We start from the raw sequence: 16,251 nt of genomic DNA, 5'->3' as shown, positions 1-16,251 counted from the left end.
CAGTTCATTATTGATACGATTAGTTTATGCTCTATTAAGCCTGAAGTGCTTTCTCTTTTGAGCTGCTGTGATTTCTAACCACAGTTTCTTTCAACAGGATTTCTCCATGAAGGCATTAGCAGGATGGCATTGGCAGTGTGCCACTGCCAGGATGGCATTGGCAGTGTGCCACTGCCAGGATGGCATTGGCAGTGTGCCACTGCCAGGAGTCACTCGGGTTGTGAAGGGTTGGGTCCTTATTGCCCCCATATTGGAATGTCTCTCCTGTAGGGGAGGTGAGGCCTCTGACTGGGGATGGAAGGTTGTGTGTGGGGGGGGGGGGGGGGGAGAGGTAGTGGTTGATGGGGGTGAAGCCTCTGACTGGAGGCGGGGTTTGGGTCACTCATGCCTGTGTAGTGTGGCGGGGAGAGAGGGAGAGAGTGACATGAACATTTAATCATGAGGGGAGGAGATTGCCCCTCTGTGGTGAAGGGTTGGGAGAAGCTCCCCTTGTCTGTGGAGGGTTGCAATGTTGTGGGGGGTAAGGGTGCCTGGCACTGTACTCTGAGATCACAGTGCCCTTTAAAAAGGACACCCTGATCTCAGTGAAGCCGAGCTTGGTGGCATGTTTCATGTTGGGAATTTTTTTACAACCAAACAGTGGTTGAATCCCACCTGGCTAGCGTTGCCAGCACCAGCAGGAAACAGTCTGGTTTTCCCACTGCCGGCAGCACTTAGATTCTTTCCAGGAGAAGCACAGCCATTACTGAAGGCAGCAGCATCTAAATGGCAGGGACAGGCACAGCTGCATGTTTTTACTCTGATGGAGAAGACTGTAGTCAGAACCGTTGGAGCAACCATGGCTCAAGTAGGGACAAGTGACTGAGGTAAAATCGTCAAAGATGATGAAATCCTCATACATAATTCTTCTCACATCTCGCTTCCTCCTTACTCCATAATCCACAATTTAAAGCTGCAGATAGTGTAAACATGCACTTCTTGCTTCCTCCACCCCACATTCCCTCTCTCTCATCACAAGCCTACTCTTCTGCCTCTCACCTTTCAGATACCCAATAACTGTAACTTAGCTAGGCAATTTTGGAAGAGCAGGTGGTGGGAGAGCAGGGAAACACTGATCGAGAAGGAACACAGTCACTTGCTCTCACGCTTTCAGCCACTAGTTCAGATGTTGACACTGCAAGTACTTTAGAGGATAGATGGATTTGCAAGTGATGAGAAACTGAGAACAAGTCGGCTGCACAGGTACCAGAGGATGAGGTTGTACATGAGCTCTGTTGCAGAAGACTCAGATGAGAACTTTGTGGGGAAACCTACAGGAGAAGACTGGCTATGAACAATTAAATGTTTGGTATATTGGCAGGCCTGCCCAAAAGCTTGTCATCAGTTAGGGGACATGGAGGAGTCTGGCAGCAACCTGACACAAGATTTGTCACAAAACTTGGAGCCCATCTTTCCCAATCTGAAGACCCAACCATAATGCAACCTCTGATGATCGATATCTCAGCTCCTATTGCAACACAAGCATAAGCCACCCATTGTCTAAATGCAGAAGTGGAAGCTCAGGCTGAAGTCAACTGCTCAGACAACTGCCTTCATACCGGTTCATAGCAGTATTCAAAAGGGCTTGCAGGCTGCAACAGCTGTCCAGCAAACTTTCCTCCAACACATCATTTGGATTACTGGGAGACTGCTAGGGGGAATGGCAGTGACTTCATGGAGGATGAATCCACTTTCCTCTCTCAGAATGACAGCATTCATTCACCCAGCCGATCCATCAGTGCCTATGCTACTGATTAATCATCCAGCCAGCTCTGGCTGCTGCCACCCAGGCCAAAATAGTGCAGTCCAAGTTACTGGTCAGAAAAGCAGGATGAACACACAACTCTCATTATTGGATTCTGAGAGATCAAAAATCTATCCCAGTTCAAGGTCACCTGCCAGCTGATCTGCAGTCTCTCCCATTAAAATCAGCAGCTTTCCATCAGCTATGGTGCCTGCCTCCCACTGGGACAACACTACATAGGAGCACTGGGACAGCTACCAAGGGAATGCACAAGGGTTATCAATGACTGGAATATGGCTTGGGTTTTATTCACAAATTTGATTTGAAGGGTTTATTCTCTGATCACTTAGAGGTGAGTGGGGGCTGCAAGAGATGTGTTGCTTCCTGCTGCTGAATGCTTGTTTAGCTGTATGAAATTGAGAGAGGGCATTAGTTGGAACATTGGGCTCCAAAATTGCAGTGCTCGTGTCAAATAAGTATTGCATGGTGATTAACGTCACAAGATGCTAATTCTGTATATTTCCGGTGAAGGCAAAATGGCAACTGCAACACTCTAAAACAGTCAGTAAGGAATCAAATGTTTTTACCTTTGTTTTAACTGAAACACAGCAAAATTGAAATTATTCCCTGTTCATAGTACTAGTCATTTGAATGTTGCCATTATTGAAATAATTGTACCCATATATATCACCATGCAATTTCAGTATCTGAAGAGCACATGTCTTCAACGCACTTCATCTGTTACTTTTCAGCATACATATCTCTTGGCCATCTGTTTGTAATTCTGCAGGTATTCATTTTTCACAGAACCCACAGTGAATTTCATGCCTGTTCTCCTTTATGGTTACTGTATTTGCAGTAATCCCAGATATTCTAAGTAGAGGATTAAAGTTTTAAATTGAATGACAAATCCAAGACTAATTCTTACTGACATTGTTATTACAGGATATAAATGCTTCAATGACAAATAGTACAGTGACAAGTAAACCACCTGTGACATTACGTCTAGTAGTTCCAGCAAGCCAATGTGGCTCTCTCATAGGGAAAGGAGGTTCAAAGATCAAAGAAATCCGTGAGGTAACCCATTAGACACTGGAATTTGATATTTAATCTGAATATTTTTTACAAGCTGTTCTCAACACAATGGGTAAACTAACTGCATGTTACGCACACTCCTGAATGACCAGCATGCAATCTACAATACTGACTAAATTAAATTCTATCAATCGTTATACTGACAATGCATGAAATAAATTTTAATTTGATTACATTATTATGACCATTATCAAAATAACCTGATGGATATCATGGTTGAATATTCTATAATGTCCTTTAGAAATGTTGTTATATTTTAAATGTATAATGACTTTTACAGGAGGATATCAAGTCCCTCACTGAGTGAAGCTAATTATTGTAAAACATGTATTTTAAGGAAATGTCATCAAAGTTCTAAAAATATACGCCAGAGTATGCAACAGTATGTGACAAAGGTTTTCTTGGAAAGTTTATCGGATTTGATGTTCATACTTGTGATTATAATGTACTATATATAAATCAAAACCTAAGAGAAAACCTGTCGAGGAAAATTGGCAGGAATCCACAAATATCTCTGTAACCAACTATGCTAAATATGACTGAAATTTCATGAACCCACAGGCACTGATATTTGGGCATTTTTCCAGGAGTTGGGAAGGAGTTGTGGCCACTGAGTGGAGTTTTAACTCTACAGCATGCATGTTCCAGTTATTGGGGGTCAGTTATCAGGGTGGATCAGTGTTCGGGGATACAGTTATTAGGGATTCAGTTTTCGGGGATTAGTGACAGGAGGAGAATCAATGATTAGGGGAACATCTTTGATCAATGTGTCAATGATTGTGGGGAATGGGTTCATTGATTGGGGTAAGAGACAGTGATTGAAGGAAGCTTTGATAATCAGGGGTCAGTGATTGGGGGAGGTTCAGTAATTTGTGGATGGTGATCAGGGGTTATTAGTGATCGGGAGGGTTGCCGATTGCATCCTTTTCCTCCCTAAAGTGAGTGAATTTTCCAACGCCCAGGAACATAAGAGTAAGAATAGGTCATTCAACACCTTGAGTCTGTTTCAACTAGATTATGGCAGCTCATCTACCTCCATGCCTCTTTCCCGCTCTATCCCCATAATCCTTGATGTCATTAGTCTCTAGAAAGCAACTGATCTCTGTCTTGAACATGTCCAATGACTGAGGTGTCCTCAGTTGGTTCTAGACACCTCACCCCCCCCCCCCCCCCACCCCAAGCCAAAGGAAACACTCTTCCTGCATCTGTCTAGCCCACTAAGAATTTTGTAAGTTTCAATGAGATCACCCCTCATTTTTGTAAACTTTAGAGAATACAGGCCCAGTTTCCTCAAACTCTCCTCATAGGATAGTCCTTCCATCCAAGGAATTCGTCTGCTGAACCTCCGCTGCACTCCTTCAATGGCTGAGACGGGTACAAATATAGCAGGGCTGGAGTTCAGATGGCAAAGGTACAACGGGACTGGGCCCGGGAGGCCAAGCTACAGATTTGTTCAGCAATTGTTTCTTTCTTTAAAAGTTCAACTTTTTTTTGAAAATCAATTTATTGCTGCGCCAAACCTAATCTTTCCAAAATTTGCTCATTTGCTTTTATTTCTCTCTCAAGGGGCCAATGTGATCCCCTGAGGGAAAAAATGGTTGGACAAGCCTGTTCGATACAGTTGAAGAAAGACATGTTTATACCTGTAGTCAATCCTTCTTGCAATACAGGCCAATATACCATTTGCCTTTCTAACTGCTTGATGAACCTGCATGTTAGCTTTCAGTGACTCATTAACAAGGACATCCAGGGCCTTTTAGACATCTCAATCTCTCATCATCTAAGAAACACTCTACACCTCCACTTCTCCTACCAAAGTGAATAACCTCACTGATCCACATTAGATTCCAACTACCATGTTCTTGTCCACTCCGCAAGCCTGTACACATCTTCTTTGCATCCTTCTCATAACTTACGTTCCTACCTAGTCTTGTGTCATCAGGAAACTTGGAAATATTACATTCAGTCCCCACATGCAAATCATTGATGTAGATTATCTACAGTTGGGCCCAAGCTCTGATCCTTGTCATGACCCCACTAGTCACAGCCTGCCAACCTGAGAATTATTTATTTATTTCTACTCTGTTTTCTCTCTGTTAACCAATCCTTAATCCGTAATAGAATATTACCCCATATCCAATGTGCTCTAATTTTGTTTACCAACCTCCTGTGTGGGATGTTATTGAAAGCCAGTGTTAGTGCTGAGAGAGAAACAAAATCTGAGGCATGGCAATCTCATTGCAATATTTCAATGAGTGTCCTGCCTGCTGGTAGTGGGTTGGTTGCCTGGAGCCCCCACCATCCACAATCCCTCCGGATCCCACATCTGTTAAAACAGAAGTTGGTTTGAGGTTTGATTTATTTCTATATCGTCCCGGCTGAGATGGGACAAAAATCAATACATATCTACGTTACCTGGACTACACTGTCAAAAAAAATTATGATTTTTTTAACTGGACCAGGCTTTCCATGGCTAGTTAGGACTCATTGCAGAAGAATTTCAAACCACCAGACTCCATATCTGTAAGGAAGTGCTAATGGCCTCTGATTGTTGACAATTGAATTCCAAAGAAATACATCAACCGTTTTCTATTTCTAAAGCAGAGCCCCCCCAGGAGATGGTGGCTGGAATTCCCTGGTCTCGTATGCCCCCGCCACTGCTGCCAAGGAGAATGGAGAATTTGGTGCCCAGTCAAATCTCCATTCACAGCAACTGAATAGAGTCCCAGCCGTGGACGAGGTCAGAGAATCCTGGCCGGAATATCTGCCCAAGCCAGCAATGTGACTCTTAATAACCCAAGGTGGTATTAATGGCCCAACAGTTACCTACTCCCAAACAATGTGTTTCAATCAAGGAGCTTTGTTAATTACCTGAAACCATGCTGTCACATGACCAAGACTTGAGCTGTCTGAATTCCTTTAATTAATAAGCTGTTGGTAATTATTGTCAGTTACTGTTTGCCCTCTGAAGGAAACAGTAACTCCAGGCATAAGCCTGTGCTGCCTACATCTTACCAGCAAACAGGTAACGGCAGAAAGAGCTCTGTCAGGTACATTGTCTGGCTCTCATTTACATTATGAACTACTGGATAATTGGAACCTTCAAGCCTAATTCCCTAATTCAACCCCACAAGGTCTCCCATAGCAGGCTACTGTGTAAAGTTAAAACACATGGGATTGCGGGTAGTGTCTTGAGATGGATCAAAAGCTGGCTAGCAGGTAGGAAGCAAAGACTTGGCATAAATGGGTATTTTTCTGATTGGCAGGCAGTGACTATTGGGGTACCACCGGGATCTGTGCTAGGACCCCAACTGTTCACAATATATATCAATGATTTGGAAGAGGGAACTAAATATATTATCTCCAAATTTGCAGATGATGCAAAGTCAGGTGGGAGGGTGAGCTGTGAGGAGGATGCAGAGATGCTTCAGTGTAATTTGGACAGGCTGAATGAATGGGCATATGCACGGCAGATACAGTATAATGTGGATAAGTATGTGGTTATCCATTTCGGTAGCAAAAATAGGAAGACAGATTATTTTTTGAATGGGTATAAATTGAGAGAGCAGATACTCAGTGAGACCTTGGTGCCCTCTTGCCTCAATCACAAAGTAAGCGTGCAGGTACAACAGGCAGTAAAGAATAAGAGGATTTGAGTATAGGGAGAGGGATCGTTTAATGTAATTGTACAGAGCGTTGGTGATGCCACACCTGGAGTACTGTGTGCATTTTTGGTATCCTTATCTAAGAAAGGATGTCCTTGCTATAGAGGGAGTGCAATGAAAGTTTACCAGGTTGATTCCTGGGATGGCATATGAGGAAAGACTAAGTCGGTTAGGATTGTATTCATTGGAGTTTAGAAGAGCGAGAGGGGATCTTATAGAAACTTATAAAATTCTAACAGGATTAGTCGGGTAGATTCAAAAAGAATGTTAATTAGCCAAATGAATCTCCTTTGGACTGCTTCCAATGTTACTACATCATTTTTTAAATAAGGAGACCAAAGCTTTACACTGTATTCCAGGTGTCCAACATCCTATACAATTGCAACAAAACCTCCCTATTTTTAAACTCCGACCCCTATGCAATAAAGACCAAAATGCCATTTGCCACCTTAACAACTTGTTGGACCTGCCTGCTAGCTTTTTGCCATTCATGCACTAGAACACCTAGATCCCTTTGTACTTCACTCCCCTGCAGTCTCTCTCCATTTAGATAATCAGGCTTTTGATTGCTCCTACTGAAGTGTACAAACTGTCACTTAAACATTAAACTCCTTTTGCCAGGTTTTCGCCCAGTCACCCAATCTATCTACATCCCACTGCAGAATCACAATACCCTCATCACAACATGCCCTTCCACCAATCTTCATATCATCGGCAACTTTGGAAAGCTTACGTTCTGTTCCTTACTCCAGTCATGTATGTAAATAATGAACAATTGCAGGCCAAGAACTGATCCCTGTGATACTCCACTAGTTGCATCTTTCCACTCTGTAAATAACCCACTTTTTCCAACTCTCTGTTTTCTATCTGACAGCCAGTTTTCAATCCATGCTAGCACATTTCCTCCTCAGGCCTTACTTCCCTTGGGCTTCCTTTCTTCGGTTCACTGAGCAAAGTGGAAATTTTCATCCTTCATCTGTGTGTTGTTGTAGTGTTTGCAGGAATGTGATCTGTAACTTGCAGCCTGCAGGCTCTGGATTCAGTCGAATATCTATCAGAGTGACTATGGAGCATCTGTTAGCGGAAAAAAATTTTCAAGTAAAATTGACAAGTCCATTGATGAACTTAGGGTTCCCCGCATCGTTCTTTGCTGGCCTATCATGCTGAGTCTGGACAGGAATTGATTTTCTAATCAAATTAGCATTTTAAGTTTTTAGAAATGCATTTTTAAATATTTTTTTATTTTTATTTTTTCCAAAGGTGGATTGCATATTTTAGCTTTAGGTATCCATATCACAATGTTAGCCAACATTAAATCAAACTAACAACACTAATGTTTGTCATTTTTCTTTGGAGAAAGAAATCAGTACTGTCTGCAGCAAAATCATAAACCAGTTTGTGAAGAATGTGGTTATAATTTTGTTTTGCCAAACATTTAGCGGAAATTTCCCTTACTTCTCCATAGCTATCTTGCTAATTTAGCAAAGCTTAGTGTAGAATCAGAAACAGAAAATGCTGGAAAATCTCAGCAAGTCTGACAGTATCTGTGGAGTGAGAATAGAGCCAGCGTTTCGAATCTGGATGACCCTTTGCTAGAGACGAGTATAGCCTTAAGGAATTTGTTTCCAAGCCAAAAGGAATATTTTCATGATTTAGTGGATCTCTTAATGAATATCATGATAATGGTTCTATAATATTTATGTGCTAACGTTAGTTCAAGGCATTGTGCCAAACTTTACAAAAATATGTTATAATAAATACATGTGTAATTCGATAAATAATGTATAAAATATTTCCCTTTATTCAGTACATATTCTGGGGAATAGATGTTTGGGGTTATATTACTCAGTGTTGTTCAAAGTGTTTGATCAATTGGGCCAGTGAGCTGATGAATGGCAGATGGAGTTTAATTTAGATAAATGTGAGGTGATGCATTTTGGTAGATCGAACCAGGGCAGGACTTACTCAGTTAATGGTAGGGCGCTGGGGAGAGTTATAAGACAAAGAGATCTAGGGGTACAGATTCATAGCTCCTTGAATGTGGAGTCACAGGTGGACAGGGAGGTGAAAAGGCATTTGGCTTGCTTGGTTTCATTGGTCAGAACGTTGAATACAAGAGTTGGGACACCTTATTGAAATTGTACAAGACATTGGTAAGGCCACACTTGGAGTATTGTGTAGAATTCTGGTCACCATATTATAGAAAGGATATTATTAAACTAGAAAGAGTGCAGAAAAGATTAACTAGGATGCTACCGGGACTTGATGGCTTGCATGACAAGGAGAGGCTGGATAAACTGGGACTTTTTTGCCTGCAGCCTAGGAGGCTTAGGGGTGATCTTATAGTGGTCTATAAAATAATGAGGGGCATAGATAAGGTAGATAATATCTTTTCCCAAAGGTAGGGGTGTCTAAAACCAGAGGGCATAGGTTTAAGGTGAGAGGGGAGAGATACAAAAGGGTCCAGAAGGGCAATTTTTTTACTCAGGGTGATGAGTGTCTGGAACAAGCTGTCAGAAGCAGTAGTAGAGGCAGGTACAATTTTGTCTTTTAAAAAGCATTTAGACAGTTACATAGGTAAGATGGATATGGGCCAAATGCAGGCAATTGGGACTAGCTATCTGGTTAAAAAAAGTGCGGCATGGACAAGTTGGGCCGAAGGGCTTGTTTCCATGCTGTAAACCTCTACATCTATGTTCAGTGCTAATTTTAGAAAATCAGTCATTACAAATGTTTAAGAAATAATTCTTGTGAATTTTTAATCTGTGGATTCAAGTTGTCATTCAACTTCCTTCTACTATATCTATGGAAGCATAAATATGCGTTTACTCTTCTTTGTTTATAGACCACAGGGGCCCAGGTGCAGGTAGCAGGTGATATGCTTCCAAACTCCACTGAACGTGCAGTTACTATTTCTGGCACACCAGATGCCATCATTCAATGTGTAAAACAGATCTGTGTGGTGATGCTGGAGGTATGACATATGGAGAAAAATGCAGACCGTATCCTTACATTTAAATTTTGCAGTTACTAGCTAGAATAATCGTAATCATACAATTAAATTTTCTTCAGTCATGAGAATGAGTTACTAAAATATCTATTATTAGTACATTAATCTGTTGAATCATAAAATTAATCTCAAATTATTAGTAATATACATGAAGAACTGTTAACCATCAACAATATTGAATTGTCTGTTGGACGTTAATGCTTCAAATTGTTTTGTGAAACCAGTTACAAAAGCAAGAAAAATCCTTTCAGTTTAGTAAGAAGATGTGTAAGTAAAACATTGCTCTATTACTTTATGTTCCTTGTCTATAGTCCCCACCCAAAGGCGCTACTATTCCCTATCGCCCAAAGCCTGCCTCTGCACCCGTCATTTTTGCAGGTGGCCAGGTAAGAGCAGACACCATTTTGGCTTCCGCAGGAAACCACAGCGTCTTGGCCCACCATCAGCCAGCACCTGTTAGTTTTTCAAATTTTTTTCTGTCTTTCTTCTTGTATTAATTGCTAGAAACTTAGTATGCCATATCTTATTTAAACAGGGGGTGACTAATATCTTACCGTCTGCTAAAAATTCTAATTATTCTCTAATTATGCCCTGATGCTGCATCAGTCTGAAATTATTTGACAGCTGTTAACATAATATTGAGATGGCTTTCTAATGGGCGGCACGGTGGCACTGTGGTTAGCACTGCTGCCTCTCAGCGCCAGGGACCCTGGTTCGATTCCTAGCTTGAGGAGTCTGCACGTTCTCCCCGTGTCTGTGTGGATTTCCTCTGGGTGCTCTGGTTTCCTCCCACAGTCCGAAAGGCGTGCTGGTTGGGTGCATTGGCCATGCTAAATTCTTCCTCAGTGTACCTGAACAGGTGCCGGAGTGTGGCGACTAGGGCACTTTCACAATAACTTCATTGCAGTGGTAATGTAAGCCTACTTGTGACACTAGTAAATAAACTTGAAAAAAATTTGATAAATTTTGACTTTCTATATTGGTCTTCCCCTGCCTCAAATAATGATTTGGTTAGATTGCACAACAAGAAATCTAAAGTACTGCATGTCATATTGTCTTACTCAGTTACTGCTTTTTAAATATTTTATAAATAGCTTTATGTTTCAGTTTTGAGGAATAGATTGCCCTTGTATATTTGGCATATTTCTTTAAATGGCAGCATGGTGGCACAGTGGTTAGAACTGCTGTCTCACGGTGCCAGGAACCCGGGGTTGGATCCTAGCCTTAGTTGTCTGTCTGGAGTTTGCACGTTCTCTTCGTGTCTGTGTGAGTTTCCTCCAAGTGCTCTGATTTCCTCCCACTGTCCAAAAATGTGCAGGATAGGTGGATTGGCCACTCTAAATTTCCCCTTAGTGTCCCAAGATGTTTAGGTTAGGGGGATTAATGAGGTAAATGCGTGGGGTTGTGGGGATAGGACGGAGGTGAGTTAAGATGAGTAAGATGCTCTGTCGGAGAGTCGGTGCAGACTCGATAGGCCAAATGGCCTCCTTCTGCTCTGTAGGGATTCTATGTCAGTGATTAAAGTATGTGTCATTGCTTCGAGGTAAACAGCAGAGCATCTAGCAAAGGACATTGTTACTTACTTTGGACTTGAATTTCCGCTTGGGGCTGGGAAACAGATGTTGGGACTGTTTCTGGGTCCCAAGCCCATTCCCAAAGGGAAGCATCCTCACCAGCCAAAATGTTAATTGGCTCGAGTGTGGTTTGGGCAACCAATCAACAGGAGGAACGGAGGAGGTTCAGAAAGACAGCAGGCCTGATTTAAACCCACAATGGCTGACTGGGTACTCAGTCAGTGCCTTGATGGCCACGTGGGTGCAATTGATGGTGCCCTGCATCAACAGGTTTTTCGTCTAAAGAGTTCCCACTCCTTCAAACTTCAATTGGTCTGCGCTCACTGACCTGGCTGCTATCATGACTGTTTAAACTTCGGCATCGAGGCAGCTACAGCCCTTCATTCCATCCCCCTTGAAGTGATGGCTATTTACCCCTTTATGAGAACCTGAGATAGAGGCGAGAGATGTTACAATCACATAGATTTGCTTACTAGGGAACCATTGAGCAAGCCATCAGCTTCTGAAACTGTATACGGTACACGCATGCATGGTGGTGATCTGCGTGTCTCTCCATAACATGACCCTTCAGTGAAACATCGACCTTGAAGAGGGTGAAGTGCTGGATGGACACAGATTGTTGCAGGAAGAGGAGTGTCAGGAGATAGAAGTGGAGGAAGAAGGAAAACATGCAGATCATTAGGGTGCCAACACTACACAGGGAGATGGCTGGGTTGACATGGCATGCAAGGGTCTCATCACAATGTCATTAAAGTCAGGGATCATCTGATTTTTGCTCCCCTTCACCACTTCCATCTTTTCCTGTACCATCATTCCTGTACCATATAAAAGAAGGTTCAAACATCTATCTTCATGTGTCAGTATGTACATGGTATTCAAAAAGACAAAAATTGCATTGTTACATAAGATAGACAACAAAATGATCCAATCAATGCTTTGCATGATGATTCAATGGCCATGTCTCCTTCTGCACTGTTTTCCCTTTCACAGGGCCCAATTAATTCCCTGGGCTGGATATGACTAAATTCCCACTGCATATATATCTCCATGCACCTAGGCTGCACTAGACCCAGTGTGTAGTCCGTGCGTCCCCATCAAAATCTGGACATGGGTTTTCAATTAGCTTTTAAAAGAGCTCTTTAACAACCTTAAATGCAGTTTTCAATGGATTGGGCAGATACTCAGGGCTGCCCTCCCTGGGTTCTGATGAAACTTACTGGTGATAGAAAACTGGCATTTTGATTAACACTGATATTTTCATTCCCTGCCCTTCTCTGTTCCAGCCTCTTGCCTCTGCTTGATTAGGCAATATGTAGGTTTTCTCAATGCTGATTCATTTTTAAGAATTGTTTTCATGAAAGGGCACTGCATTATGTTGACCAGGAAGATTCCACACTCAATCCTTGATCTGTGAAGACTTAAGCAACCTCAGCTGTGGTGGCAGGAGGGGAACATTTGAACACCGTATCCCTAGCTAGAGATGGAAAAAAAAAAGAGTCCCTGCTTTGGATCATTATCCAGTGATTCCGACTTGCATGGGCAGGATAGGAGTGGTCTTGGCTGAGCTGCCCACACAGAAAAACCACCCAGTACTCAGACTTGCCTGTGATGAATAGCTATTTCAGTAATGTCGACCCAGTGAAATCCCACTGCAATATTAGTCAGTGTACAGGAGGGGAAGAAAAGAACATTTACATGCAAAAATATTTGAAATCCGACTAAAATCCAATCTGGCCTAAAAGGGCAAGCTATTCCTTTAAGGCTTTTTGTGTGCTTTAAAAATGAATCATAGTGCTTTAATTTTAAATGTGGCTATTGTAAGTGAATGTGATTTTGTAGTATTTTATTCAGTTTTGTTGTGGTTTCATTTAGCATTTTAGAATAAACAGATAAATGTAATTGCATGTTTTTAACCTTTTGTTTTAGGCATACACAGTTCAGGGACAGTATGCAATTCCTCATCCTGACGTGAGTCCTGTGCACTACAATCAGTGCCCTCTTTCTCATTTGTTCTGGGCAACATTTACTTTCTGTTGTGTTAAGTGGAAGAGAGTTTGCTGTAGTTTTTGCTGCGTGTAGTACAGTATTATAGCTAATGTGAATTATTTGGAATTTGTTTTGTGATTTATATTTGCTAGAAAGTACATTGGCCCAGATACAAATTGTTAGCTTTGCGTTAATAGCTTAAAATGTGTTAATAATTTAAATGTAATTAGTAGTTTAACATTAACAATAGTTATTATATGTTTAACAGTTGAAATGTCATTAATCTTAACACATTTATTTCTCAATTGTAGCATAAATGATTGATTTTAAAAATGTCTTTAAGTTAATTAATTAATCCTGTTTTTTAAAGAAAGATGGTTTCTGTATTCTGATATAATTCCATTTGATTGGTTAGCTCTAATTTCCCATCCTGCCCTGCAGTTGACCAAGCTTCACCAGTTGGCTATGCAGCATACCCCTTTTACTCCCCTTGGGCAGACCACCCCTGGTTTCCCTGGTACGTACCCATGACTCCCTGGGGATGTCCTTTCTCAAAGCACCTTTATCTCCCATGGTCATTATATCACTTAATTAAATGTGGTCAATGACCAAGTTTCCTGTTGTCACGTTTAACTGTGACTAATTTTATAATTACCCTTGTAAAAAGTTGTCATTAATAGTTATTCGTTGTTGTCTTGTACCCTTGTTAACAGATTTGTTGTTTAAAAATTAATAGTATGTTGTAGCATCATTTAAATGTACTATGTCTCTGTTAGTGATTCCAATATTGTACAATTATGTCCTGTTGTTCAACATCTTTCCTAAATTTCATTTTGTCCCAATATTTAAGCATTTCTGTATTATCAAAACCTTGTTAATCTCATTAACATACATCTGATGCATGTTACATGAAAAGTTGTGTAGTATACAAACAGAAACAATTAAAACCTGCAAATCATTCTTTCTCTTTCCTGAATTCCTATCATGTTTAATTTACTTTTGAGATCTTTTTAATTTGTGTTTCTTTTAAAAGACAGCTTTCCTTTATTTTACTCTTCCTTATCCAATACAAATTGTCTGTCTCATCACTCTTGACCAGTGTATGTTTCCTTTTCATTTCTTTAAACTCTTTTCCCCTCACCTACTTTTCTTTTCTTGTTTGCTAAAACTTGCCACATTTCTCCATTTCTCTTCTAGCCTGAAAAATTCCTTTAGCGTCTTATATATTTGTGCCTGTATTTTCTACACATCAAAACCTTTCCTCCTCACATCTCAAGTTCTTCCTTTTTGTTTGTACTTTCCTCATTCTTTAAGTTTACCTTTGTTCTATTTTATATTTTATATGCTGTGTGGCTGTCTCCTTCAATCTCTGTCAGTTATTCCTTGTTCTTGCTACTATTCTTCAAATCTTTTAAGAAACTTTGTTTGTTGAATGCCTATGAGGACGTTGATCCTAATAGACTTCCATTTCTGCCCCTGCAGCAGGACTGGATACTACTGGTCAAACCAGTTCCCATGAGATCACCATTCCAAATGATGTAAGTGATGTTATGTTAGCTACTCCTAGCAATCTGCATGCCACGCTCTTGATCATGCTAACACTACAGTTTGTGTAATCACAATAAATAATGAGCTCCCCCAGACACATCACCTGATGAAATTATATTTTAAGTGAAGTTTGAAATAATAATAGAGTTGGGGTCATGGGGTCTCTTTTATCTTAATCATGATTTAATGTTAAAATCACTTTCATTATTATGCACATAGTGGATGATTATTTATGGAAAGCTTATCAATGAATCATTGATAGGTTAGTGTTAAACTTGTGTTAGAACTACACATTCTAAAAAGAAGTATGCATTCTTTAATGAACTCTGACTGTGACAAGTCTGTTTACATTAGATGTCATCGAAGATCTATATTTTGATTAATAACAACAACTTGCATTGATATACCATCTTTAATATAGTAGAACATCACAAGACACTTCACAGAAACATTATAAAACAAATTATGACACCAAGCCACATTAAGATGTATCAGGGCACCAAAGGTTTGCTTAGAGGTATAACTTAAAGAGTGTCTTAAAAAGGAAAGAGAAGTGGAGAGTTGTAGGGAATTTAGAGCTTTAGGACCTGGCAGCTGAAGGCAAACCACTGACAGCAAACAAATTCAAATCAAGGATGTTCAAGAAGCCAGAATTAGAGGAGCACAGAGATCTTGGAAGGTTGTGGGCTGGAGAAGAATTCAGAATTATGAAGTAAGCTTACAAGCTAAAATGCAATTACGTGTAGTCAGATTCAAATGAACTGGAAGCATGGCTTGTGAATCAAATTCAAGTTTTCTGAAGCTAATTATAGCTACCTCCCAGCAATTCATTTTATCATTTGCACCAAATGATGACTTTTTGCAATGATTATTTTTTGAACTGATTGGAATTCTACCGCCCCGCCTGCAATGGAATCAGAGGGCGAGGGGCAGACAATGGAAATGTCTGTTGACCTCGGGCGGGATTTTCCGGTCTCGCTCGAGCGAGACTGTAAAATCCTGCCACTAGTTTTATTATTGATATTACTGTCAGACTCAGTAGAAATACATAATGGTTGTCACTAACTATGATAAATATACATTATTATCAGCCTATTAGTATACGAATGTCTATGGAATCATTTTGCAAGGTGGGTGAGTGGAAACATTGACATTGAAAATGGCAGTAATAACAAGAAACGAGAAATAATTCTGTTTAACATTAATTGGCAGATTGTTGCAATTTTGTGTAGTATTAATGATTTTGCATCCATGCAGTTAATCAAGACTGTTCCTTTTAAGATTGTTACTGCTTAGAATAAAGTCTCATTTCCGATGAGTCAGTGATCATCATGGCCCAGAAAATACAAGTTATCTCCAATATGATTTGTTTTGAGGTACAAAAATATCAAAAATAATGGATTTGAGAGTGTTTCATTCTAATTGATACATCGTTTAGCATCTACTAAAATATAAACAACATTCGTGATACATCATTCCAAGGAAGCATAATGTTAGATTTTCATAAATTCTGAAACGTTGAGCTGGTTGAAGGGTCAGTAAACTGTCCTACAGCACTGAACTTGGAAAGAATTCAATGTATGTTATATT

General features: G+C 40.5%; 1 protein-coding gene across 2 annotated transcripts in view; it reads left to right on the top strand.

Moving 5' to 3' along the window:
• The window catches only part of LOC144503475 (poly(rC)-binding protein 3), a 55,296-nt gene that overhangs the window by 13,446 nt on the left and 25,599 nt on the right, over positions 1-16,251 (top strand). Inside the window, exons 5-10 of one of the 2 annotated variants that reach the window (XM_078227818.1) lie at positions 2,729-2,860; positions 9,389-9,517; positions 9,865-9,939; positions 13,054-13,095; positions 13,555-13,630; positions 14,596-14,651. In XM_078227818.1, coding sequence (XP_078083944.1) covers positions 2,729-2,860; positions 9,389-9,517; positions 9,865-9,939; positions 13,054-13,095; positions 13,555-13,630; positions 14,596-14,651 — 510 coding nt within the window. Of the gene's footprint in view, positions 1-2,728; positions 2,861-9,388; positions 9,518-9,864; positions 10,009-13,053; positions 13,096-13,554; positions 13,631-14,595; positions 14,652-16,251 lie in introns of both variants that reach the window. The other variant, XM_078227826.1, reaches the window with a different exon arrangement.

This window comes from Mustelus asterias, chromosome 2, assembly GCF_964213995.1.
Source record: "Mustelus asterias chromosome 2, sMusAst1.hap1.1, whole genome shotgun sequence".
Lineage (NCBI taxonomy): Eukaryota > Metazoa > Chordata > Chondrichthyes > Carcharhiniformes > Triakidae > Mustelus > Mustelus asterias.
Note: the sequence above shows the minus strand (reverse complement) of the source record. Positions and strands in the feature narration are given on the sequence as shown.